The 27,841-nt window shown below is 47.3% G+C and overlaps 1 protein-coding gene across 3 annotated transcripts in view; it reads right to left on the bottom strand.

Annotated features, from left to right (window-relative positions):
- Positions 1–27,841, bottom strand: part of ANKRD27 (ankyrin repeat domain 27) — a 1,511,294-nt gene that overhangs the window by 824,829 nt on the left and 658,624 nt on the right. For all 3 annotated transcript variants that reach the window (XM_069635449.1, XM_069635447.1, XM_069635448.1), the window contains 2 exons: positions 2,927–3,054; positions 2,372–2,454 (listed from right to left, as the gene is read on the bottom strand). In XM_069635449.1, coding sequence (XP_069491550.1) covers positions 2,372–2,454; positions 2,927–3,054 — 211 coding nt within the window. The remainder of the gene's footprint in view (positions 1–2,371; positions 2,455–2,926; positions 3,055–27,841) is intronic.

Below are 27,841 nucleotides of genomic sequence, written 5' to 3'. Positions count from 1 at the left end.
AGGTGGCTTCTCCCAGGGTACTTGCACCCTGGACACATCAGTTCCAGCACAGGCAATATGGACCCACATCCATAGCAGCAGTGTACTTAACACACCGTGCCTACCAGTCTCCACGCACAGAAGCTGTCGGAGACGACCAGAAGCTCCACCGCCATATTGTTTTTTGTTTGACGGTAAGCCTCTGCCAAATGGTGCACTTCCAAGTGCACTCATTGATACCAATTAGTCATTAATAAGTACCTTAAATTTGGAAATGATTTTGGAGATCCCACACCGCCCTAATCATCTGTCAACATACAATTCAACAGATATCCCACGGACAGTGTTCATCCTTCACCCCCATCCTGAAGAAGGCCACGCTAGCTACCAACGTCTAGTCTACGTTACATATGGACGAAACACTACAGTGTCGATTAATGACACACCTCCATTGCACATCTACCAGTTCACACTTGTTGTGTTTTTTATGACATAACCGACGGACTAGCAATGGTCCTGGGTAGCATTCACTCTTGTTTGTTAACCAATGTTCAAATTGTTATCGAGAGATTTTGCACCTTTATGAGGCTAGTACCCTCTACACCAAAGAGGCTGGTACACAGTGGTACCCCTAAAATGTCGAATCAAAATCTGTTCGTCTAGCTGTTATCCTACAAATAAGTGATTTGTTTTATGTATTATCACTATCATTTTGGGATTAAATGTATCAATCATTAATTCTTACTGTGTGGTTCTCCCATCCTGATTCTTTTTCTTAATGACGAGAGATAGTAGTAATACATTTCAGGAGAGCTTTTACGTTGTCAGAGTGGGCAGAACTCATGTGAATAGGAAAGGTCAGTAGTCATAGAAACCGGACACATGACAGGTTGGGGATTGCGGTTAGCAAACACGAATAGGTCAAAAGGGAATCTAAATGTCTTTCTCTCATCTTCATGTGCTTAGGTATTTTTAGGGCATGTCAGTGTGCATCATTAATGGGAATTCTGTTGTTGAGTAACTAAGAGGCAAGGCTGCCACCAAATATGGAGAGGTTATTTGGGAAGGGGTGTGTTGAAAATGTAAACCTTGTTTTTAGGGGTTTGTGTTTATAATGTCTGTGTCCAATGAACTATGTGGGTTTTAGATTTCTCTGTACAGGGCAACCAATCATGTTAGGGGGGTGCCTTTGTAACGGTATCTGCAGGAGTATATTAACTGTTGCAAACTGTATATAATGTGTGCTCTTTGTGGGGTTCAGGGAGACAAGGGTTAGTGAGACTGTTGCGTCTCATCTAAGCCCCCTACCGGCTGTCTGTACAATAAACTTGCTTTATGGACAAAAGGCACACTTATTAATTCTAGAGGTGGGCCTTATTTGGGTAAAGGGGCAGAGCTAAAGGGCCACGCCTACAGAAGTGATTGGAAAATTCAAGAGTTCCACTAAAAGACCGGGTCCTTGTAGAGAAGCTGCAACAACTTCAAGCAGTGTAACAATCTGAAATGGATTTCCCTTTTTGTACTGCCTCAACTATGATGCCTGGTGGCTAAAGCTAGCTCTGGTAGAAGCTGACATACACAAAGTACTGGCCTTCACTTGCGTTCCTGAGAATGTGGAAAGCCAGATGGCCAGGATTACATTTTTGTGGTAGGCACATGCAAATTGCACACATCTTCGACTATGATGATACTGTTATTTTCAGTCCTTATTGATGACCAGCAATGATAAAATATTCAACTCTGCCTACCGATTGTTGAGCAGAGTGACACGTTTTTCTGCATGTACAGTAAAAATTAAGTTATGTTTTTGTTTATTTGTAATGGTTTCACTTTTTCCATGTTTTATCTATTTTCATATGATTATAAAATATTGGGTTAGAACCTTTCACGTTTAAGCAAAAGGCGCCAACCAATCAGGTGCCTCAGAACAAAGGCATAAAGTGGGAAGTGAAGTGGAATCACAGCACAGACTTTTCTAAAGAGTGACAGGAGAGATTGGGAAGTGGTCAAAAGCTGGATTAAGACTTTCAGGAAGATTAACCCAGTCCTGACAACTATATTTTAGCTTAAGAAATATTTGAACTCTATTTTGAATATATTGTATTCTTTGGGATACCCAGTCACACAGAACAAGGACATGGAAACTTCGTTCAGTCACAACCTCTGCACTTTTTGTGAAATTAAGTGTGGAATTGATTGAGGCAGTGAGTGATGAAAACGGTACATAAATGTATGCCATTTGGACTATGTTGACAATGTTTATTTGTAAAAGCCAGTCATGTTAATTTCCCCATCATTGCTCCAACTATGATAATACATAATTCAAAGAGGACAACAGGAGAGATGCAATGCCTGCTCCACCAAATACATACAATGAAACAAATAATCTTACCACAGATAGCAGCAATATGAAGTGGTGTATAACCTCTGTCATCTCTGGAAAACGGGGTGACAATAGAAGGGTCATTTAACTTCCTAAAAAAAAGGTTATGGAGTGAGAAATACTGTTTAAATAAGCAAGACCTCCAAACAAAATCATTTATGCACATTGTGATTTGATGTTGTTTCTGAATTCCAAAAGGAACCAGAAATCAATGAGCTCTGTAAACTTTGAAGTATGTGGTTAAAATGTATCAGTAGGTTAAACTGAGTGAAGTCTTGTTATCCTTGGTGGTTTTAAATCAATAAACCTTTGCCTCTCTCCATTTGTTGATGCAGTTTTAAATGATGCAGGATACACATTAATTTGCATACCACATGGTACATGCCACAAGCGGCATTGCTCCATGGCCTCTAGGTGTGTGGTCCTTGCTATAAAAATGCAATACTTTATCTGGAGCTGACATTTTTGACAGGGCAATATTTGCAAAAGGTAACCTTGGGTAGTGTGGCATTAATGTATTGAGCAAATGTGTGCATGAACCTATACAATGGCAATATACCTTACCCTGAAACCAACTTTTCACAGCTGTCACAGGAGCAGAGAGGATGACACATTTTTTGTACAGTATCTTCATCACTTTCTGCTTGACTTAACAACCTCTCCACTTCCACCTGATTACCAGACGCAATGAGCTAATTAAGTGGAAAAAAATAACAAACATGCTTATAATAAAAAAACACGAGTTTCTTGTTTGACACAGTATATGATTGTAGGAAAAATACAAAAACAACTAGTGCTCAAGACTAAGATTAAGAACCAGGGCTCTGGCCCCTGCCCTGATCACCTGATTAACAAGCATTGCACGGATGGGCAAACATCTCAACAGGTCCCACTGAGTATAGCACCCAAGTAAGTTAGAGTGAGATTTTAGACATCACTCAGCCAGCAAACACACTAAGAAAAATAAAGTGAGAGACCTGGGATTGCATCTCCCGAGCAGCCTTTTTCTCTCTGTACCAAACGTTCATGCCTCCTATAACCCTTAGGACGCTGCTTATGGTAATTAGAGGACTTTTCAGACTGCTCCCCTCCAATCATCAGATGCTTGCTACACACAGTGCACAATGTATCTTACAGAGAGAGTGAGAAAGAATGGGAGAAGATGCGGCCATGTTCCACCATGCTAAACGTGGAATAATTGCTTGCAACCTTTGGCAACTTCTCACCATTGAACGTACCATACCACTCCCAGGAGCCCCACTCTGCACCTACCCACTGGGTCTTGCTCCGATGTGAGCAACTCTAATTTTGCGCCTGTGTGCCACAATGGAATTTTTCTGAGCTGAGGTTTTGCTCCAGGGGGTCGCACTGTGATTTACTGCCCTACCGGGTTGGCTCTCCGATGACAGATGTAATTTACATCACTGGCACCTAAATATCACAACTTGCATACATAATATCATGCTCAGTTGTTCCTCGGGCCCCCATCAGGACTCTGCCCTCCCTGAAATCCATACCCTGAACTCCCCTCGGGGACTATTCTCACCAAGTATCCATCCACTCTTTCAAAAGACCCTTCACAGCCCACTGACCACTGCCGGAAATACCAGCCCACTTCAGGGTGCCGCTGGACATATCTTCACAATTACCTTACCGGTAGGGCATTACTACTGATACGACACCAAGGCTACACTGGATGGATGCTGCCGGTTGCCTCCATGGTCACAAACCACACCAAACGAACCTGCTCAACCTCTACACAAACACAATACAGGTATATCATCCATTTAAGCCACTCACACACTAATTAAATAACCCTTCTAAGAGCCATAAAACAACAAAGTTAAAACACTAAAATCAACATGCATATTACGACCATAGCATGACTGCCAATGCAAGGCTCCCCTCGCTGGGCATACATGCCTCTGCTCTTGTCACAGGATACCTAGAAACATACTGGCACTCAGAGCATTATGTACCTCTGGTCTGCATGCATCAACACAAGAACAAAGCTCACTTGAATTTTTCCCCACTAACTTAACCAACCCACCCGCCATCTTTCAGATCCACCAGAGAGCCTGGAGATCATGGAAATGGCAGCAGTGAACGATATACATTTTAACAAATTATATATGAAATAAATTATAAATGCAGACATTACCTACCAAGTAATAGTTTTTCTGGTGATTGCAATGGTTTATAAACAGATGCTTTGCATATTCCACCATCTACTGGTTGGTCTGGAGTATTAAACGTTTTCTTTAAAGTAAGTAGGCATTGACTTGGGATTTCCCATCATACTATCACTCTCCTACATGTGCAGGCTCCCACAATGCACCTCTGCACCTATGCCCACAAGATTGTTTCTTGTTATTGTGTTGAAAGTGCAGATTTTGTTACTGTTTTGTGTTATGGCTGCATAAAGAGGATCAGTGGACAGAAGGGATTCTTAACAGATACAAGTAGCAAAAGTCTTACTGGGTAAGCATCTTCTGGAACTTGTGAATCTCTTGCACCATCACACTCTCCTGACCCTCTCTTCAGCACCTGTCCGCATGCATGATCTCTTGGGTTGCTTACTGGAGCCCGGCCAGCCCACTAAATTCCTCATCTTGGCCAAAATGCACACACGCATTCTAAGCCTTTATGAGAATTTCCCCCACTCTGGACTGTGGTCCCTGAGGGCGCTCCCACCACAAGCGCAATGAGACCATAGTAATGGGAAAAGGCGATATATAAATGACTCCTACAATACAATACTATCTGTTGTCACTAGATGTTTTAAATAAACTAGTTATCAATATGTTTGGTAGTGGGTAAGCTGAATGCATAGCAAAAATCATAATACGTGTCCCACCTGCGAATGTGCCCGTATGCATCGAGTTAAAGTTGCCACCTTGCAGATGTCAAGCAAAACACTGCCTACAAAAAACAGTGTAGCTCCCTTTCCTTTGGTTGAATGCACCAGTGGGGTTTTTGGCAATGCTTTATGAGCTAGTGTGTAGCTGTCTTGAATGCAAATAAAAATGCGTCTTGAATACTGGTGATAGGATTGCCTTCTTGATCTGTGGCAAAAGACACAGAAAACTGTGAGGGTTTGCAGCTTTGCTTCATTTTATCCATGTAGCACATAACATTCCTTCTCATGTTCTAAATTGTGGCTTTTGCCAGACAGTTCGAAGTTCAATACATGACATGAAATATGTTCATACATTTCAATGAAAACCTTTGGTGTGTTCTAAACCATTTTGTTTTTATATAATAGTAAGAAAGGTGCCTCCACTGATCGTGCTTGTAACCTACTCACTCCTCCTTATGGAAGTGATAGTGACTAAAAAGGCTACCTTGTATGGATGATAGTATATTTTTATGAATGGGATCAAACAGTTGCAACATTAGTCTGTGCATTACCATGTTCAAATCCGAGCTTGGAACAGACTCTGCGATTGGTGGGTGTACACGTTTAACTCCCTTTATAAAGGATTTGACAATGGGAACTTTTCACCAAGAAACCTTTTGTAGACATTTAGTGTAAATCACCAGGGTCACTAAGTGTACTTTCAGGAAGATACAGTAAGTACATGACAACATTCCTTGGAGTATAATCTACTAGACCAACAATGTTTTCCACGCCAAATGCCAAACCATTTCCATTGATTGTAATAGCATCGACAAGTGTTACGTTTGTGTTCCCCCTTTAGAATGGGAATGCACGTGGGTGCGAGGTTTAAGAGGCCAGGTTCTAAGACCTCCGCCAGGCTGCTAAATTGAGTCTTTATGGATCAGGGTGAGTTAATTGCTGATGGTGCTGTGTTAGCAAGGCATGCGATGAGGTCTGATTGATTGGAGATCGGGCAATGACGATGCACTACACAAATGCACTTTCTCAATATTTTATTCAGGTTTACAATAAAATGTCTTGGGTAGGCCACCTTACCAAAGGATAAAAATTAAATTAGGAAGGAAATGGAAAATCCAATTAGGGAAGACAAGCTGGGGACTGCCATTGGATCCTTTAAGAATAAAACTCTGCGGCCAGAGGATTTACCACCCAGTTTCATAAAACATTTAAGGCCCACCTTCTCCAGTCATGACCAAAACATTTAACAACTCCTTCATATCTGGATCTATCATCCCTCCCATGGAAGAGACCTCTACTATCGCAATAATGAAGCCCAAAAGGATCCTAAGGAATGCAAATCGTACGCTGAAGAATAATGCCAAAATATATGAAACAATCCTGGCCACATAACTAATGAGGGTATTACTTAAGCAATAGGCTCCGAGCAGAGAGGGGGGGCATTACCACTTCAGGTAATGCCCCGCGGCCCATAGTTACAGGCCCGAGAGAAGCAAGAGCCTTAACGAAGGTCCCCAGGGCATAACCTAAAGTGGTAATGACTCCCTGCGAGGGGCCTATTGCTATTAGTAACCCGGCCCATAAGGACGGGGTACTTGAAGGCGTTTCGGAACAGAAAAAAAAGGCAAAAACATGCCTGCTAGGGAAAGGAAAAAAAAGTCAGTTTCCCTTTCCATGGCAGCCATTGAAAATTGGAGTTAAATAATAAACAAAAAAAATGGCCGCCACGGAAAGGCGAGAAGGGACTACTTTATAGTACCTTCTTCCTCCCCATGACGGCCTGTCGCAGATCGGGAGCGGACGCGCTGGTGACAGAAGTGTTCCCAGCACATTGTGTTAACAAAGGTGACACTGACAGAGGGATGTACATAGTGAACTGTTTAAAAAAAACATTAAGAGTGATGAATGCGAAAGATTAAATTGTTTTGAATAGCACAGCCATGGTGAACCCGGCAGAGTGAGGCCAACATTCAAAAAGGGTCTGAGCCCGGAAGAGGAGGATCGTGAAAAGCCAGCATCCCATCGACAAGTGAATGCAACAGAGAAATCTTTTTGAATACAAGCCAGAGTGAACCCGACGGAGGGAGGCTGGCATTCGAGAGGGGTCTGAACCCGGAAGAAGGGGACAATCAGAAAGGAACTTTTGTTTATAACATTGAACCTATCAGGCCCTCAGAAGCAAGAGATCTAACCATTGAAGGTCCTGATATCGCTAGGAACCCTTTGTGGATCTGAGCCCGGAAGAGGGGGGATCCAGGGGTGAAAAGTCATTACCCAACACGCGTTTCAAAAGGAACCTTTTGTTTGTTAGTCTGAACAACTCAGGTCCTCGCAGGCAAGAGACTTTTTGTAGAAATGAGACCTAACCACCGAAGGTCATGATAACGGAAAAAAGAGCTCTGGTCTCACTCTGGGAAATCTCAAGAGTGTACTGTGCTCAGGTGTGCCGCCTTGTCCCGTGCTCAAAACGTAGGGAAGGGAGACCCCCGGCTACCACATCCTGACTTATCATTTGTAAACACTTTCTTTCTTGTGAACCCTATCCCACACTCTCTTTGTATTTAGTTGCAAGTATTGGCAATATTAATTTTTTTTAGTATAGGGCTTTTTATTTGCCAAGACGCCACTAGGACTGCCTTATTATTATTTGATGGTCGTAGCTTGCTCCCATCTTAGATTTAGATTAGGTGTTTTCCCAACATACCTATACAGTGTAATAAACACCCTTGAACTTTGATCACTTGTGTCTGTCTTTACTATTGCCACAATGAGTTCCTTACAAGACATAGGGGCGCATATGGGCACATGCAAACCTCATCCAGATGGATTTGTAAGATAAAGGTGTAATTCAATAAGTTGTTGGAGAGGACATGGTGAAGAAGGGGGTTTGATGCACATGTAGTGGAAATGCTCCAAAGCACCCTTCTTCTGGAAAGAAGTGCGGTCTAAACTTAAATACATTTTTGGAATGCAATTTGCAATGGACGCATTAGTGATATTACTGGTTGTTGGGCCGTTGCGAGGAATTGTAAAAAAACTGGTGGGGAGGGGGGCAATTGTGCAAATATGGTGGAGGAAGATTTAGGACATTCTGGCATTGGAGAAGATCACAGCTCTATCTAATGGACAATATGCTTAATTTATCAGTATCTGACTCCCATATACTGAACACACTAATAAACTCAATAGGACAAACTACAGCTACTGACTCACTTCCCGTTGGACTAAACATGACCATCCATATCAGAGGAATAAGATTACTTATTTATCCGTTAATAAAAGGGGGAAATGTGAGAATGCTAATCATGAACTGAACACTAAGCGATCAGCAGTCAGATTGGACATTATGATCTAAATGGACCTGGGGGAGGAGGCAACTAATATTTTGTATTGTTGTCTAAAGTCAAACATTATGAATGGACAGTGCTTAATGTGGTATCTAATGATTGTAAAGAGAATGTAGCTGGAAACATTTAAAATAAAGTATTAAGGCCTTAGGTTGGATGAGTGCCCAAAGGTACTATGGAAGTATTCTAACAAGAATAACTAAGTACTTAATAACTTAATGTCATGGGCAAGGTAATCCAGATGCTCCCTGCACCTCTGAGTGATAAGGTCTTTAAATATAAAAGTGTTTGCCGCACAAGGATGCCTTAGGCAAGGGGTTTGCAAACGTTGGCCTTCCACATGTTTTGTACTTCAATTCCCATCAACCCTAGCCACTATAATCCATGATGAAGGATCTTCGGAGTGGCAGTCTAAAACATCTAGAGAGCGCCCTAGGATAACATCCAAAGTCCAGAGGTGGTGGCCAACAGAAAGTTCCAACCTATTCTTAGGTGTTCTTTAGTATCTGGAGCAATTCATAGGTGGCCAGGTTATCGCTGCCATTTTCCAACTTTTTCATAGCATTTTTATGTGGGCCAAGCCTCCTTTCTACACCGAAACTCCCAAAAACATACCCTAACCCAGAACCCCCCTTAAAACATTGCGAAAAATGTGGCAAAACAGCTGCGATGAGTTGGCACCTACGAGTTGGGGGGAAACCATCATTAAGTCTCCTGGCTAACAGTAATCTACAAATTAACAAGGGGGGGTCCTGGGAGTCCCTCTGCCAGACATTAGTCCTGGTTGCGATAGACTTACCCAGAGTCTTTAGCTCACTATCTTTCACAGAGAAGAAATATCCCAAACATATCAGTCTTTGTCCTGCCCTGGGGCAGTCCAGCACCGAAATGCTAGGCAATTCTCCTCTGAACAGGAGTACCAACAGCATCCCCAGACACGTGTTTCGGTCTGGTTGGACCTCATCAGTAGGGAGGAGCTGTGCCTCTCTAAGAATAGTGAGCAAGGGGTCCACGTCTGGATTCCCCTAGTAACTTAGGGTGAGACCCATGGAAATGGGAGTGCGTCATAGGCAAGAGCTCCAATATGGAGAAGGACTCCTGCTGCTTCACTGGGGTGCGGCCCTTGCGGTACTTGGGGAAAGGCACGTGCCACATTCTGCGCTTCTCACCATGCTGGCCAATGGAAATGGGACTGTGGGGAATGTCCAATCAGGTGCGCAGGGTGGGCGTCACAGGAAAGGGTGGCAATCATTTTTTTGCATTAGTTTGTGCAGTGCGGCTGGCAAACATGGCAAGACGCACAGTTTCCGTCATGGGTGATGCCTTTGTGGAAGATCTGTTTGTGTATGCCCTCCAAGAAGGCTTTTGTGGCAATTTCAGTTTGGAGGGAGTGGACGCTTTGTGGTGCAATGTCGAATTGTGCTGTTTCGGCGGAGTGCTTGTAGAATGCCGACGCATGGTCTCTTCGTCAACTGTACATGTTGTGGTTGTGCACTTTGGAGCCTTCTTTTTGGGTCCCATGGCTTGTTACAGTGTGTACCGTCAACTGAAGAAGATGATGAAAGCACTGCAGCGCATTTTTCCCTCTGCTAAGGTGCTTTTCTCATGTATACCCCCCGAGAATAGTGTGGAAGTATTCAAATGATTCCTGTCGCCAGCCAGAGGCCGGAAGGGGTCTCATCAACAGAAGCATGTGTGACTTCTTGAGTGCTGATGGGATATTCTCCTGTGAGAATGACAACATTGGTACATAGGAAATGGCATGTCTTTGTCGAACAGTGGCAATTACATTTTGTTTCACAATCTACATGCTACACTGAAGACCATATTGTAAGATTGTGAGCAGACGTTGAAAACAAAAAATGACTTATAAAAACTGCAAAAAAAGGTGTTTCTATGGAAGCATCTTGAAAAAAAAAGAAAAGAAGGCTCTTTTAAGAGCCGCCACAACTAAGGACGTCCCCTACCCTGGTTGAAAGTTATTCCCTCACGCCCGCGCACGCACAGCACAAAAAGCTTGCGAATATAGCGATAGTTGCAGGGTGCCACGTGTTAGATACACCCCCTTTGTAGATGACAGCCATACAAATGGGCCCGTAGAGGCTACGGGATTGTTCAATAATGTTTCTTGGTGTGGTGTATACGCACAGACTGTGGTACACAGTGTATGTGTCGACAGAAATGCAGAGGGTGCGGTTATGACTGTGTTTCACGAGCCACATCGTGCGGGTTTTAGGGGAGTTCGAAATACATTGACTGAAAGTGAATGGAAAGCACTGTGCAGTGGCTGCTCATTTTGGAATCTATCATGTGGATGTGAAGTGCTATGGAGTACCTACAATGAAGTGAATGATTTTGATTTGTATGTGTGACACTTTGGTGACATGCAATCATGCCGATATTATTGTTCATTGTGGAGGGAAAATTGCACAGTATGATACATGAGTTTCAGTGCCGTTTGCGATGAAGGAGGCACTTGCCCAGGTCATGCGTTTGTTTGGGATCTCTTGCATAACTTTGTATAGCATTATGCAGACACCAATGTGGCTGAACCATTTTTTATTTGGTCCGCAAATGGAGAAAGCGCGGTACATTGCGAAGAAGTGTATTTGTGCCTTTGTATGACATATGCCAATGGCGTACTTGACACATGGCCATATGACGTTTCACAGCACGAACACATTTCCCCAGCTATAACGTTCATCTTACTTTGCCTGCCATCCAGATTTCTGCACACTCCAGAATCCATTTAAACACCACAATGCATACAAACATGACCATATGCATGGGAATTAGAATAAGCTAAAAGGGAGCAGTATTGTCAGAAACTGTTCATAACATAAATGATTATCTGCATGCACAGAAACCAGTGCTGTGTTTTACGCTTTCCTCTTCCCCTATATGTATATGTATCATATGATGATGTGCGTGAACCGTAAGGAAAGTAGTGTAAGAACATATGAGAAGGGTGCCGTACACAAATAAAGAACCTTTTGAATTGTTTGTTCCTGACTGTTGGTGAAGAAAAGCACCATCCCTACTTATGGTAGTGAACAAAACAGAGGGAGCCACACATGTGATGTCATGAATGAGATGTGTGATGGCATCTTTGATGTCATGGGTGTTAGTCCTTGCAGTGCACACTGGTGGCGCGAGTTATGGTTGCTTAGCTTATCATAACTGGCGAATTACAGTTTTACATGTAACCATAACGTCCATGTAACAACGTTTGTCAATTGCATTGCATAGGTTTTTACTAGTGCAACTTAACCATAATGTCCCTTTAACAATGTTTTTGTTAGTGATATATATATATATATATATATACACACATACATACATACACACACACATCTTTCCCATAGGAAAAAGTAATACAGTTTGCCCACTCTGCCTGTACAGGAACTCACTTATGTAGTCCATCCACCTTATTTTGCCCATTTATGACCCTAACCAATGAGCTGGCAGGGCTTAAGCAGTCATCTTCAGATTTTGAGACCTAGTAACTGCATATACAACTGACTGGTTTAGGAGCAGCCTTTAAGGGGAGGTGGGTGGGCGTATTTGAATCTATGAAAGATACCAATGCTGGAGAAATACAGTTACAGGTAAGTACGACTTCTCAAGCATTGGATCTTTCATAAATGAACATGCTTGAATATGGGGGCCCTGACCTCCCACACCCAATCACCTTCAGCCTCTGCCTAGACAGCACTTGCCTTGGTACTTACTGGCCTTCGCCACTGAAGGCCGGCACCTGCCTATTTATTTTTTTTTACAGATGAAAGTTCCCTAGCACTTCCTACAGTGGGCACTTACACCCGAGTCTCACTCACGAGCACAGGCACTCTAACACATGCCTCCCTCTACCCCTCTCCTCTCCTCTCTCTGCACTTTCATGCTCTGAATGCTCACAAGGCCTAAAAGGTTCATCTTTATTCTCCAGTGTATACATTGTTTTATATCCTACGTTCCCTCCCTGCTGCCCTGTGGGCGCTTTGAAACACAATGTACTTGGTGTATAATCGCCTAACAAATGCACAATAAATACCAAGCAGTGAATGTATTCCACTTTAGTTATAGAAACACAAATGGGTTAAATACAGTACCATAAAGAATACTCAAACCCCAATGCATGCAAGAAACAGAAGGAAAGGAGGGATTAACAATGGCTGCTCCTGGCCCAATGAATAGGTGGCGCAGGACCGCTTTTCTGACTGCCGACTCCTTACTGACATCCTCCTCCAAGCAGTAGTTTTGCCGAAAGTGTGGAGGGTGTTCCATGGGGCCACCCTGCAAATGGCCTTTGTCGCCACTCCGGCCAGGAAAGCTGCTGTAGCTGCCCTTCCTCTGGTGCAGTTTGCTGTTTCTAGGCAAGGGAGTGGCCACCTCTGGATTAATGGGAGATGCAGTTTTCCACCAAACGTGCAGGTCCTGTTTGGATAAGCTTTGCCCCAGGCAATGAAGAGTTTGGAGGAGGAACGAAAACCACTGGTGCATTGTAGGTAGAATTTCGAGACCCGTGAAAAGTCCAAGGAATGAAGAGCTTGCTAAGCACTGGAGGAGTGCTTGCTGAAAAAGGTTAGGAGAAGAACAAGTTACTCTCTTAGCTGGTAACGTTCTTTCGATGGGATGGTCCGAAGACATATTCCATATCTATGACAGGTAATATCCACAGCTGTGCTGCTTCTGAAAAATGTCAGCATCTGCGTCCTGCGTCGATGAGCCGTCCCCGAGGAACGCCTCCGACGGCCGATGTCACCCGATGTGATAAGTAGGACGCACGACGCCCGTAGCCTCAGTTGTCGTTTTTTTCCCCCAGAACGTGTGACACCAGTTTTCTGCCAGTCAGACACACAAGGCCTTGCAGAACGCAAGCTGCAATCACATAAGAAATTCTGCAGCGGGGAAGGTAGGGAGGGAGCGATATGGAATACGTCGTCGGACCATCCCATCGAAAGAACGTTTCCGGGTAAGAGACTAACTTGTTCTTCGAGGGGATTGGGTCTTCCGACGTGTTCCATTTCTAGGACAGACTCCCAAAGCCGTACCAAGCAAGGAGGTGGGAAAAGAATTTAGAACACAAATTTAGCATGCCCAATCAAATTGCGGAATAAAGGACTGCCTCGCCAAAGGCCAGATCCTGCCCTCGGATGAAATCGAGTGAGTAGTGACATACTAAAGTATGTACCGAAGCCCAGGTGGCTGCATCACAGATGTGACGAATAGGAACACCCCTCTGCAGGGCAGTAGACGTAGCCACTCCCCTGGTAGAATGGGCCCGCAAGCCAGCCAGAGGGTCCTTACCCGCCAAGCGGTAACACTCGAAGATAGCTAAAATAATCCAACGAGACAAAGTCTGTTTCGTCACAGCCTTGTCCCAAACGCTTTCCAGCGTAACCAATGAAAAGTTGATCATCCACTCTGACCCGGGACATGCGCGAAATATAAAAGCTCAACGCTCTCCTAGGATCAAGCCTATGGAGCCTCTCCTCTTTCTTACCAGGATGTGAAGGAGGATAGAACGCCGGAAGAACAACCTTCTGGCTCAAATGAAATTCTGAAACCACCTTCGGAAGAAAGGAAGGACGAACTCTAAGGACAACCCTGTCCTTGTGAAACACAGTGAAGGGTGGCTTAACTGAAAGTGCCTGTAACTCACTCACTCACTCACTCACTCTGGAAGCGGAAGTAACCGCAACCAAAAACACAGTTTTCAGAGTTAACAGTCTCAAAGGGCAAGAATGCAAAGGCTCAAACGGAGCACCCATAAGAAACTTTAAAGAACAAGGTTCAAATCCCAACCGGGCACCAGAAAAGGTGACGGAGGGAACACATTAGTGAGCACTTTCAAAAACTGAGAAATTAAAGGAATCTTAAAATAGGAACATTCTTCAGACGAGAGCTTAAATATGGAGAGCTCCGCCAGGTAACCTTTAATGGTCCCCACTTGCAAGCCCCTGTGGGCCAAGGAAAGCAAAAAAAGACAAGACCCATGGGAATGTCACACTCAAAAGGATCCACATTCTTAACTCTGCACCAGTCGTAGAACTTCCGCCAACAGCAACGGTACAGACACTTAGTTGCCGGCCGCCTGGCCGAGAGCAACACCTCCATCACGTCTTCAGGGAGGTCCCAATCCTTATACCTCAACCTTTCAGAAGCCAAGCGTGAAGGTTGAGGGATCCGACCTCTGGATGGAGAACCTGACCCCCCTCCCGTGAGAGCAGATCGTCTCGGTAGGGAAGACGACGTGGAGGACAGATGGACAAGTTGAGAAGGTCCGGGTACCACGTCCTCCAGGCCCACGCCGGAACAATGAGGATCATCCGGGAACCGAACCTCCGTAACCTCCGGAGTACTTGCGGGATGACGGGGACTGGAGGAAACGCGTACAGCAGTGGGAATGACCACTCCACCACAAACGCGTCTCCTAAGGCTCCTTTCAGAGGAAATTTCCACGAGCAGAACCTTTCACACTTCCGGTTGACACTGGAGGCAAAGAGATCCACTTGAGGGGTCCCCCAAAGGGCGAAGATCTCCAGGAGAATCTCCTGAGCCAGCTCCCACTCGTGAGAGATTGTGCTCTGCCTGCTCAGAGCGTCCGCCGTCTCGTTGTCGTCTCCGGCCAGATGAACAGCCGAGATCGAAACTTCCTGCTAGTTGGCCCAGAACTCAAGCTGCATCGCCTCTCTGCACAGAGGAAGTGACCCTGCCCCCCCCTTTTTGTTGAGGTAGTGCATGGCCACCGTGTTGTCCATTAGAATCAGGACACTCTTTCCTCGCACAGTCGGCAGAAAAGCCTTCAGGGCTAGCCTGACGGCCCTCAGCTCCAACAGATTGATATGGAGTCTGGACTCCGACGGAGACCAACGGCCGCTGACTGTCAACTCGTTGGCATGAGCTCCCCATCCCGTGAGGGATGCGTCCGTCACGATCGTCACCTCCGGCCAGGGCAGCCAAAATGGGGCCCCCTTCATCAGATTCCCTTCGACGGCCCACCACAGAAGGTCCTGGGCGACCGAGGGCGGCACCTGAACGGGGTCCGACATCCTGCCGGAGGACTGAGACCACTGGAGCTTGAGTGCCCACTGCAAAGATCTCATCCGCAGACGAGCCTCTGGCACCAGAAGAATGCAGGATGCCATGAAGCCGAGCAGTCTCAAGAACTCGGACGCTGGGAGAGTCTGGGCAAGTTGAAACTTGTGCACCATCTGCTGAATGTGAAGAGCCCTCACCTGGGGAGGAAAACACTGCCCCAGGGATGTATCGAGCACTGCTCTGATGTACTGGAGCCGCTGTGTTGGTGTCAAATGGGACTTCTTTAAATTGAGGGAGAAGCCCAGCTTGTGAAGGGAGTGGCAGGTGACGGACAGATGATCCAGGACTTGCTCGGGAGAGCTCCCCCTGATCAACCAATCGTCCAGGTAGGGGTAGACGTGAATCCCCCCTTTCCTGAGATGCGCTGCCACCACCACCATGAGCTTGGTGAAAACCCTCGGGGCGGAGGTCAATTCGAACGGCAGGACCCGAAACTGAAAGTGCGAGTCGCCAACCGCGAACCTCAGGTACTTCTTGTGCTTGGGATGGATCGGCACATGGAAGTTAGCGTCCTTGAGGTCGAGAGAAACCAACCAGTCCTGAAGTTGAAGGGCCTGGAGGACTTGAGAGAGAGTAACCATCTTGAGCTTGTCCTTCCTGATGAGTTTGTTCAAACCGCGCAAGTCCATGATGGGTCTCAATCCCCCGTCTTTCTTCGAAATCAAAAAATAAGGTGAATACCATCCCTTGTTCCTCTCCGCTACAGGCAACAGTTTTATGGCACCTTTCTCCAGCAGGGCTTGAATTTCCTGCGCAAGGAGCGGATCCGGACTCTGCAAAGAGAGGTTCCCAGGTAGATTGTCGTGAGGCCTCTGCCGAAAGGGAAGACAGTAGCCATGGGTTATGATCTCCAGAACCCACACATCTGAAGTAATGGCACGCCACTCTACAAGATGCTGCGCCAGCCTTCCCCCAACCGGCGAACCATGGGACCTGGCCTCATGACTGGGTGGTAGCGGCTGTGGGGTTGCCTGAGGTCAAAGAGGCAATTGCCCGAGCGGCCTTGGCACCTCGAGTACCCTGTTTTCCGTCTCTGGCACTCTTACAGAGGCCTCTTTGACTGACAGCTCCTCTCGCTTTACTGAAGGACAAGTAATAGCGAAAGGAACCTCCCCTCCATTCTTGTCCCCTAGGAAGAAAAGGCAGAGGTTGTCGAACTGCAGTGCCCAATGACTTCTCTGCAGCTTTGGAGGTCTGCAACCTCTCAAGGCTCTAGTCAGCCTTGCTGCCAAAAAGATGTTCACCGTCAAAGGGCATGTTGAGGAGCCGGGACTGCACATCAGGAGCGAACCCAGACTTCCGCAACCACGCAAACCTGCGTATTACGGTGCTCGCCGCCATGGACCGGCTGACACAATCTGCCATGTCCAAACCCGACTGAACGGCCTCACACATGGAACCTTGCCATCCTGAACCATAGCAAGGAAACCATCCCGTTCGTCCCCTTCGGGAATATGTTCAGCAGCTAATGCAACACAGTTTCACAGAGTGTGTGTGAAACGAGACAAGGCACATACGGAGTTGGCCGCCTGAAGCGCCATAGCCCCTGAAGAAAACACTTTCTTTGCCCAGCCGTCAAAATGTTTGTCGTCCCTATCCAGAGGGATGGTAGGGTATGACGCCTGCTTTGCCGAGGCCGTAGCCGCCTGCACCACCAAACTCTCCGGAGTGGGGTGCCTAGACAAGTAGCAGGGGTCGCTACTGGCTAAACGGTATTTTCGCGACAAAGACTTGCCCACTGCCGGGAGACTCTCTGGAGCAGTCCAAGCCGCCGCCTCCCTTCTCTGCAGAGCCATATGAAACGGCAGTACCAGGTCAGTGGGGGGACCAAGATCAAGGATGTCCGTGAGATCATGGGGGGGAGTCGACCATCCCAAGTACTCGGTGACCTGAGACATAAGGTGCCGGTACGAAGAATCGACATGAGTGCCAGGCTCCGGCCTACAAAACTCCACCTCTGGAGAGGTGTCCAGTCCACTGGCATCATGCAGTGACTGCCTCAGGTCATCAAACTGGCTATGGCCTGAGAGAAGCTCATCTGGCACCGTAACCCGAATCAAGCTTTCATCAGAGCCTTCATCTCCCTCTGAAATGTACTCCAGGCGGTGAGGGGAAGACACCTGGGGACCAAAGCTATGCCTGACCTTAGCCAGAGCCTTTCTAGGGGCTAAGCCCGTACCACGGGGCTCCTCCGACACCACCGCCTCAAAAGGCGTTGAGGGCGCCGAACGAGTCGGCACCGGCGTCGAGAGAATCGGCGTCAACGTCAGCTGCAGCGCCGCCAGCATCGACGGTGTCGACACAGGCCTCGAAGCCGGAGCTCCGAGCGTGTCTCGACGACCTAGGCGCCAACAACGTCTACGACCCCCTCGGAGGCGGAGCCTCGAGAGAGATCGTCGACGACCTCGGCGCCACAGGATCGACGTCTTCCTCGAAGACGGCACAGGATCACGCAGTCTCGAGCGCGTTGAGGACCGGGACCTGGAACGGGCATGGCGAGAACGGCTACCCTTGTCCGAGTGGGACCTCTCCCACGAGCCATGCCGACTACCCGAGCCCGAAGGCGTACGGGCAGTGTCTCTCGACCGGTGCCGACCGACCCCACTCGGAGGCGCGGACGGACCGGTGCCCTGCGATTCGAGAATCGCCAACATTTTCTTCCCGAAGGAAGCCCATTCCTCCGGTGTCGCTTGCATGGTGGGATAAGCGACCCGCCGACGGGCGGAGTCCTCGGAAGAGGACAGGGAAGGTGACCGATGCCGGCGCTTCCGGGAGTGCTTCGAAGAGGCAGAGGAGTGGCGTGACCGACTCCTGGAAGGAGACCCACTGGACGTCCGACGACGCGGAGAGTCGCCTCTCGAGTCATCCATCGAAAGCCCCGTAGACCTCGACTTCCGGGGCTTAGACACCCGACCTACCGACAACTTCTTCTTGCGCTCCCGCAAGGCCTTGGCCGTGAGCGACTGGCAGTTGACACAGTCGTCCGTATCGTGGGCCTCCCTGAGGCACCAGAGGCAGGCGTCGTGCGAGTCTGTGACCGACATCTTGGCCCGGACGCGGGGTGGGAGACGAGGTAGACATCGTTTCATGAACAGGTTTTCACAAAAACCGAACAGGTATAAAGGAACTGAGAAGAATACAACAAAATCCAAAGAGTCGAGGCGTACCGAGATTCACGAAGCTAACACGTTCGCGGAACAAACAGAACTGAGGCTACGGGCGTCGTGCATCCTACTTTTCACAATGGGTGACGTCGGCCATCGGAGGAGGTCCTCGGGGACGGCGCATCGACGCAGGAAATTTTCTGAAGCAGCACAGCTGTGGACATTACCTGTCATAGATATGGAATACGTCCCAATCCCCTCGAACTATACGTTCTGAGAGTGTCATTTCTGACACCACGATAGGAAGGAACTTGGTGTTTGTGACACGATCCGTCTGAAAGACTGTGAAAGCCGCTTCTGCTGAACCGGCCTGGATTTCGCTGATGCTTCTTGCCAACGTTATTGCCACCAAAACACAACCTTCAAAGAGAGGAATCACAAGTCACATCTGTGAATCGGTTCATAGGGCAGCGCCATTAGTGCCGACTAAACAGTGTTCAGGTGCCAACTGGAAACCGGGTACGGTAGCGGTGGAAAGGTGCGTAATAGTCTCCTGAAAAGGTCTTAACTTCCGGGCTGGTTACAAACGACATCTGATGTTGACCTTTAGAATAGGATGAGATGGCTGAGAGGTGAACTTTAATGGATGACAGTACTAAACCCGCTTTGGCTAAATGCAACAGGTAGGGCAGTAACAGGTTTACGGAAATAAAGACAGTGGATCAAGCTGCGCAGCCACACACCATACAGTGAAACGCGTGCATTTTTTTTTAGCAGGTTATGCGAATAGACTGTGCTCTAGATGCACAAATGATGTCCCATCATTCGGACTGTAGTGTTAAATTGCATATTTTTGCTGTTCAGGAACCACGCCATGAGTGAGAGAGCCGCTTGGTCGTGATGAAGGATTGGCCCCTCCTGCTGGGTTAACAAGAACTGGTGAGCCCAAAGGCCAACTGGCTTGCCATGCGTCAGTTACAATAGGGTCGGATACCAAATCTGCCTGGCCCATGCTGGTGCTATGAGGATCATCTGGCATGGCTGCATCTTTACCCTCCTGAGCACGCCGACAGGTATCGGTATTGGTGGGAAGGCATAAAGGAACTTTCCCAGCCATGACCGCGAGAAAGCATCCCCCAGTGAGTTCTTCTCTGGGTACCTGAGGCGAAGCAAGGGCACTTCAAGTGACCGCTGGTCGCGAACAGGACGATGTGGGGCTGGACCCACCTGTGAAAGATTCAGTTGATCCTGCCATCGTCGAGCTCCCACTCGTGGAAGGAGAAGATATCCCTGCTTAACTTGTCTGTTAGGACATTATCCTTCCCCGTGAGGTGCCCTGCCCTGACGTGAACCCTGTGTTGGAGAGCCCACTGCAAGTGCTCTTGCATCACTGCAGAGAGCATTGTCAACCTTGTACTTCCATGTTTGTTGGTGAAGTGCATGGAGGTCGCATTGTCTGTCTGGATTGGGACAACTTGTCCTGATAGGACTCGCTGGAAAAACTTCAGTGCCCACCGAATGGCTCTAATCATTAGCGTCTTGAAGTGGAGGATCTTTTCTTGATCCGACCATGTGGCCCTCGTTTGTAGCTCTCCTAGGTGCACTCCCCACCCCGACAGGGAAGTGTCCATCCTGAGAATCAATGTGGAGGTTAGCACTAGGAAAGGCATGCCTTGTTTGAGATGGTGTTCCTCGTTCCACCATTGTAGAGCCATGTGAAACTGGGATGAGAGGCAAATGCGAACCTCCCGCGAGCTTGTAGTCAGTTCCCATTACTGGGTCCATTGCTGGTTTAGTGCCCCCTGGATTGGTCTCATTCTCAATCTGCAGTTGGGGATGAGAAATACACAAGAGGACATTTGAATCAACGTACCGTGGAGGAAAACACCCTGAGAAACCAGCTGACTAGCTGCAAGACTGCCCCGTGGGAATGCAAGTGTCTAGTTCTGCTCCCAGGAAGAGAGCGGGTTGCACCGGTGTGAGTGCTGACTTAGCCTGGTTGATGGAGAAACATAACCATGTTAGAGTAGCCTCTGTTAGCTTGATGGCCCTGGCTGCCAGTTTCCTTGTTTTTCCTTTTATCAGCCAGTCGTCGAGATACAGAAATAACTCTATTCCGGTCCGCCTGAGATGTGCCACCACCGGAGCGAGACACTTTGAAAAAGCCCTTGGGCCTAACTTTAATCCAAACGGGAACATCCAGAACTGGAAGTGCAGGTCTCCCACTGCAAATCTGATGTGGAGCCTGTGAGCTGGGTGTACGGGAATATGGAAGTACACATATTGCGGATTGAGCGTAGCCAGGAAGTCTTCTTTGTTCAGCCAACGTAAGACCTGTTTGTTAGGGAGAATTCTCTTATAAGGCTGATTTCCCAAACCTAGTGAGTCCCCGAGCAGCTTTGCTGGATTTTTCGGGTTTGTTTTTTTCTCCTGCTAAGAGTGAGAGTCTTTTCCTCCCACTCTTAGGCATGATTTGAGTGTCTTTGACTCTGTGTGTGCTTATGGGCTATGGGGTTTTCTTTCTACTCCATAGGGTATCATCTATTTTTTATGTGTGTGTTACACAGCACCCTCAGTGCAGTAACACAGGGGTGTCATAGTGACCCCCAAACATAGACTCCATACCATGGGACTGACTACTGTCTCCCAGGGCATGTAAAGTCACCATTGACTTTACTAGTCCTAAATTGTGAAAAGATGTCATGATCTCTGCTTCCAAAAGGTCAGGGTTTTCCCAACTCCCTTGGAAGCAGATTCATAACCCAGGTTCCGAGTGCCAACCAGTCCCAATTGGGACCTTTTGGACCCAGTCCTGGCGCCAGTGGCACCAGGCTCATAAATATGCCCAGTCCCAGCGCTGGAAGCGCCGGGCTCATAATGCTTGGGTGGACTTACCTGCAGCAGAACATGCTGCTTACTTCCCTGCCAGTTGAGCCTCTGATCCGCTTCTGTTTGGAACTACTTTTCCTGTTGGGTGGGGCAGGAGCCACTCCCTAGGTTCAGAACACTGGAACTCTTCTGGAAAGCAGGAACTCTTTTCTTACCTAGGCGTGGCTGTGGAAGGAGACACCTAAGCACTACAGGAGGCTATTTAAACCACACCCGATGGATGAATCTTGCTTTGCGTTATTCTGCATCCTCTGCAGCAGAACGCTCATCGTGTCTTCTGTATCTGATCCTGGGCCTAAGGAAAAAGGCTTACCATCCTGAATCCAGTCTTCAACAACACCTATAAAGACAAGAAAGAACAGGTTAGCATTACGGTCTTCAGTGACAGCGCTTCACTTACCTGGCCCATCGGCTGTCACCAACGCCTCGCGCTGCATTCCGGCATCTGAAAGACAAAGGCTTACCTACTCTTCGTGCGCTCCGGAGGTCTTCGCACTGCATTCCGGCATCTGAAAGGCAAAAGCTTACCAACTCTTCGCACGCTCCGGAGGCCTTCGGCGCTGCATCCCGCATCTGAAAGACAAAACAAGGTGCGTTTAAAGACATTGGGGAACTTTAATACTCACGTGCCATTACTCCTTTCCACATCTAACCTAGTGGGTATTCCGGCACCCTGCAGCTGCTCCGAACTTGTACCTGCAAAATAAAAAGACAGTTAGAGCGCATCGTGAAGCAGGCAACAAGCGCTTACCTACGTGCTTCCAGGCGCTTCTATTCATCACACGGGCTCCATCTTCAACTCACTTCAGCCCGTCATCCGCCATCGCCGGAACCCTGCAAAACAAGAGACATCATTACTAAAGACTTTTAAAGACATTAGAATTACTCGAAACTTACCGTTCGTGTAGTAAACGACGGACAGCAGTCCTCTGAAGTCAAGAGGCCTGCTCCCCTTATCCAGTGAAGAAACTGGTTACAGCACCCTGCCCCGAAGCAGATGGAGAGCACGGCGTTCACTTACCTAAGGTGAACCGTTAACCTTTGGGGTTCTACAGGAGAAGAGAAAGGGAAGAAGAGAGAGACATTCAATAACCCAGTTCATTAATCCCATATTTTCTATCTGCAGACACCTTACCCTTCGAGTCAGACATACAGTGCGCAGAGGTCCAGCCCAAAGAGCCAGCCGTGTGTTACACATCACCTTTGAAGATACGGTATACGCCCAGTCAAGACCGGCGCCTCTACGGGAATCAGGTGAGCGTTACAGAACGCAAAGCCCACCGCAAAACTCCCGTCCAGGCGCTATGGAAACCTCGGATACCGACCAGCTAGCCCAGTTACTTGGGGATCTAAGGGCAGAAGTGCATGCAGCCCGTCAGGAAACGAACGCTCTAAGAAGGGAACTGATTATTTCCAAGGAGCGAACAGATGATCTCGCTAGACAATTGCTACAGTCACAAGCCGGACAGACCCCGTTACCCGCATCTGGGGGAAATCTTCCTTCTACATCCTCTATGAATCCAGTGCAGATCAACCTACCTGGGAATGTACCTCTGGCTCCGCCCGAACGATTTTCTGGTGACCCAAAGAGGTTTGCAGTATTTATCAATCAGTGCCGGTTGCATTTCTTATGCCGGCCAGCAGCCTTTCCAACTGATCAAGCTAAAGTAGCTTTTGTGCTTTCGTACCTTAGTGGCAATGCGGCAGACTGGTCGATCCCTCTAGTAAATCAAGATGATCCGGTCCTCCATGATTTTCAAGCTTTTCAGCTCAGTATGGAAAAACTGTTCGCAAGACATTCACAGGGGCAGGCCTTGGACAATGAGCTTCTTTCGTTGCGACAAGGTAATCAAGACCTTTTGGCTTATATTGCGTCTTTCAACAGACTGATAGTGGAAACTCAATGGCCTGAGGACAAAAGGATTACGCTGTTTTATAGAGGTCTACGTGGAGAGCTCAAAGATGTGTTAGCCCAAGTAGTGAATCCCCCACAAGATTGTTCGGACTATACAGACTTAGTCGTTCAAATAGATCACAGACTGCAGAACAGGAAGGCCGATCGTTCCAAGTTTGATGCTCGAGTATTTTCCAAACCGCCAACTCCTTCCAAAGGAGTAGACTCCGGGGAACCCATGCAAATAGGGGTCCTGAAAGGTCCTCTAACACAAAAGGAGTGGGAAAGGAGAAAACAGTTGCAATTATGCCTCTATTGCGGAAACTCAGGGCACTTTCTTCGAGACTGTCCGGTGAAACCTGCCAAGAAGGCAGTAGGAGCTGCAGTTACCAAAGTTACAAACTCTGAGCAGGGAAACGACCTCGCCCGACAAGAATAGAGGTCCTCTTGCCGAGCGTGAAAACCAGTTCCGTGACCTTGCATTTCGTGATACCTATGGTCCTCATTAGCCCTGATAATCCGGATCGATTACATGCAATTGAAGCTTACGTCGACAGCGGTGCCATCGGCAGTTATGTGGATCATGAAATGGTTTTGAGGATGAATCTAACTCTTTGTCCCAAGGCTGTAAAGGACGTCATTTCTACGGTGGATGGGACGGAGATAGCCTCAGGACCAGTAACGCATACCACTCAAGAAGTGACGCTAGTAAGTCAAGATGGACACCATGAGAAGATCGTGTTCGATGTGATCAAGGCCCCTCAGTTTCAGATTATTCTAGGAATACCTTGGTTAGAGAAACACAATCCTCTGATCGATTGGCGAGCAAGAACGGTTCAGTTTCCTGAATGTGTCTCTACTTGTCACCCTCCACCTGGTGTTGCACTGGCAGCAATTTCTTCAGAGACTCCCCAGTTACCTCCCGAATACCTAGAATACCAAGATGTTTTCCGGAAGGATCAGGCTAACTCTCTACCTCCTCATAGGTCTTATGACTGCCAGATAGACCTGATACCTGGATCTACTCCTCCTTGTAGTAGAATTTATGCCCTCACCGAGCCTGAGAACCTTCACCTTCGACAATACCTGGATCAATACCTGGCAAATGGGTTTATTCGTCCTTCCAAGTCCCCTGCTTCTTCAGCTTTGTTCTTCGTTCCAAAAAAGGAAGGAGACCTTAGAACTTGTATAGATTATCGCTCCCTGAACCAGATCACCGTCAAGAATAGATATCCGTTACCTTTGATCCCTGAACTCCTGGACCAAGTCAGAAAAGCATGCATATATACAAAGCTGGATCTTAGAGGAGCCTACCACTTGGTACGAATAAAAGAGGGCGATGAGTGGAAGACGGCCTTCCGCACCAAATATGGGCTATTTGAATATCAGGTCATGCCCTTCGGACTTTGCAATGCCCCGGCCGCCTTTCAATATTTTATGAACGATGTCCTCAGAGAGCTCATAGATGTGTGTGTTGTTGTTTACATTGACGACATCCTCGTTTATTCTTCATCGGAATCTGAACATCGGAAACACGTGAAAATGGTCCTCGAAAGATTGCGTCAACACAAACTTTTCGCTAAGTTGGAAAAATGTGTTTTCAACGTGACTGAAGTTGAATTCTTGGGATTCATATTATCACCTAGCGGAGTGCGTATGGATTCAAAGAAGGTCGATGCAGTTCTCAAATGGCCATCACCATCCTCCGTAAAAGGTGTGCAAAGCATGTTAGGCTTCGCTAACTTTTACCGCAGGTTTATCCCCGAATTTTCTCGAATAGTCCAGCCCATCACTGCCTTGTTAAAGAAAAACAAAGTTTTGAATGGTCTACCGAGGCGGAACAAGCGTTCCAGGATTTGAAGACTAAATTTATCTCTGCACCAATCTTAAAACACCCTCGCTCCGAACTCCCCTAAATCGTGGAAACTGATGCTTCAAGCCTTGCCATGGGGGCAGTTCTATCACAAAAGGACCCGGTAACCAATCAGTTGCATCCCGTGGCATTTTGGTCCCGCAAATTCTCGCCTCCTGAAATCAATTACACGATTACTGACAAGGAACTTCTGGCTATCAAGTCTGCTTTTAAGGCTTGGCGGCATTATCTGCTGGGGGCCCGACACACCGTTACTGTGATTACGGATCACCGAAACCTGCAATATTTGAAAACCGCAAAAGCCCAATCCTCTAGACAACTCCGTTGGGCATTATTCTTTGCCGAGTTTGACTTCATAATTACCTATCGACCTGGTACAAAAAAACAGTAAAGCTGATGCCCTTTCTCGGATGGGAGTGGAAGAACACTTGATCAACCCTACTCCTGTACCAATCATTCCCGAACAAAGAATTCTGGGTGTAATCGCCACACAATCCATAGAGGAAGTTAAGGATAAAGCCAGGCAACTTGTAACTCCAGCAGACATACAGAATTGGCATTTGCAGGGAAAGGACTTTGCAGTAAAGGACAACTTATTGTATTTCCAAGAACGATTATACCTGCCCAGCACAGATTTACAGAAAATCTTGTTATCACGATTCTTTAATGGAAGGACATCCCGGTATGGCCAAGACCTCAGAAAAGATCAAGCGCTACTTCTGCTGGCCGTCTTGGAAAAAAGATATCAGAGACTTTATAATGTCCTGTGGAGTATGCGCCCAAAACAAGAGTCAAAAGGAAAGACCAGCAGGCCTCTTACGCCCTATTGACATCCCACCTCGCCCTTGGCATACGCTTTCTATGGACTTCATCACCGATCTACCTCCATGCTCCGGATACAATACGATTCTAGAAATCGTGGACTTATTCTCCAAGATGGCGCATTTCATTCCGCTCAAAGGCTTGCCAACAGCAGCAACTCTGGCCCGAGAATTTCTTGAAAACATCGTCCGACTGCACGGTTTTCCTTCGGTTTTAATATCGGATCAAGGTAGTCAATTTATTTCTCATTTTTGGCGAAGTTGCTGTCCGTCGGCTCAAATTGATGTGAGACTATCGACCAGTCACCACCCTCAGACCGACGGACAAACCGAGAGGACCAATCAAACTCTGGAACAGTATTTACGCTGCATGCTGCAACAAACTGAAAAAACTTGGAAAGACATCCTTTGGATAGCCGAATATGCCTACAATAACTCTGTCCATTCGGGAACTGGGAAAACCCCGTTTTTTCTTTTATACGGCAGTCACCCTCGAACCTCGGAGTTGGATCCCCTCCAAGATCTTGAAACACCAGCAGTAGACTACCTGCATTCTACAATCACCCAAGCCTTTAAGGAAGCTGTTTCTCACCTTCAAAGGGCTAAAGAACAATACAAGAAAGGAGCAGATCAACATCGGAAGGAAGCCCCTCAATATCAAGTAGGGGATCAAGACTGGTTATCCACCAAATATCTACCTCTAAAAGGCCCACGCACATTCAACCCAAGATACCTTGGTCCCTATTCCATCACTACCATAGTAAACCCAGTAGCGGTCAAGTTGGACTTGCCCCCGCACATGAAGATACATCCGGTCTTCCACGTCTCTCTATTAAAACCCGTGCAACCTCAAACCCGACTAACTAAATCTTCAAAACCTATCCTAGTTGATGGAGAACTCGAGTTTGAAGTCAAAAGCATTCTGGACTCCAAGATCTCCAAATCTAAACTATTTTACCTAATTGACTGGAAAGGCTACGGCCCCCAAGAGAGATCCTGGGAACCTGCTGAATATGTCCACGCTCCTCGCCTAATCAAAAGATTTCACCGAACATTTCCTGACAAGCCAAAACCCCCGGAGAAGCCCGGTTTGGGAGGGGCCTTGAGGGGGGGTACTGTCATGATCTCTGCTTCCAAAAGGTCAGGGTTTTCCCAACTTCCTTGGAAGCAGATTCATAACCCAGGTTCCGAGTGCCAACCAGTCCCAATTGGGACCTTTTGGACCCAGTCCTGGCGCCAGTGGCACCAGGCTCATAAATATGCCCAGTCCCGGCGCTGGAAGCGCTGGGCTGATAATGCTTGGGTGGACTTACCTGCAGCAGACCATGCTGCTTACTTGCCTGCCAGTTGAGCCTCTGATCCTCTTCTGTTTGGAACTACTTTTCCTGTTGGGTGGGGCAGGAGCCACTCCCTAGGTTCAGAACACTGGAACTCTTCTGGAAAGCAGGAACTCTTTTCTTACCTAGGCGTGGCTGTGGAAGGAGACACCTAAGCACTACAGGAGGCTATTTAAACCACACCCGATGGATGAATCTTGCTTTGCGTTATTCTGCATCCTCTGCAGCAGAACGCTCATCGTGTCTTCTGCAT

Source organism: Ambystoma mexicanum, chromosome 1q (assembly GCF_040938575.1).
Source record: "Ambystoma mexicanum isolate Mex_15411 chromosome 1q, UKY_AmexF1_1, whole genome shotgun sequence".
NCBI classification, from domain to species: Eukaryota; Metazoa; Chordata; class Amphibia; order Caudata; family Ambystomatidae; genus Ambystoma; species Ambystoma mexicanum.
This window is presented reverse-complemented; position numbering and strand designations above follow the sequence as displayed.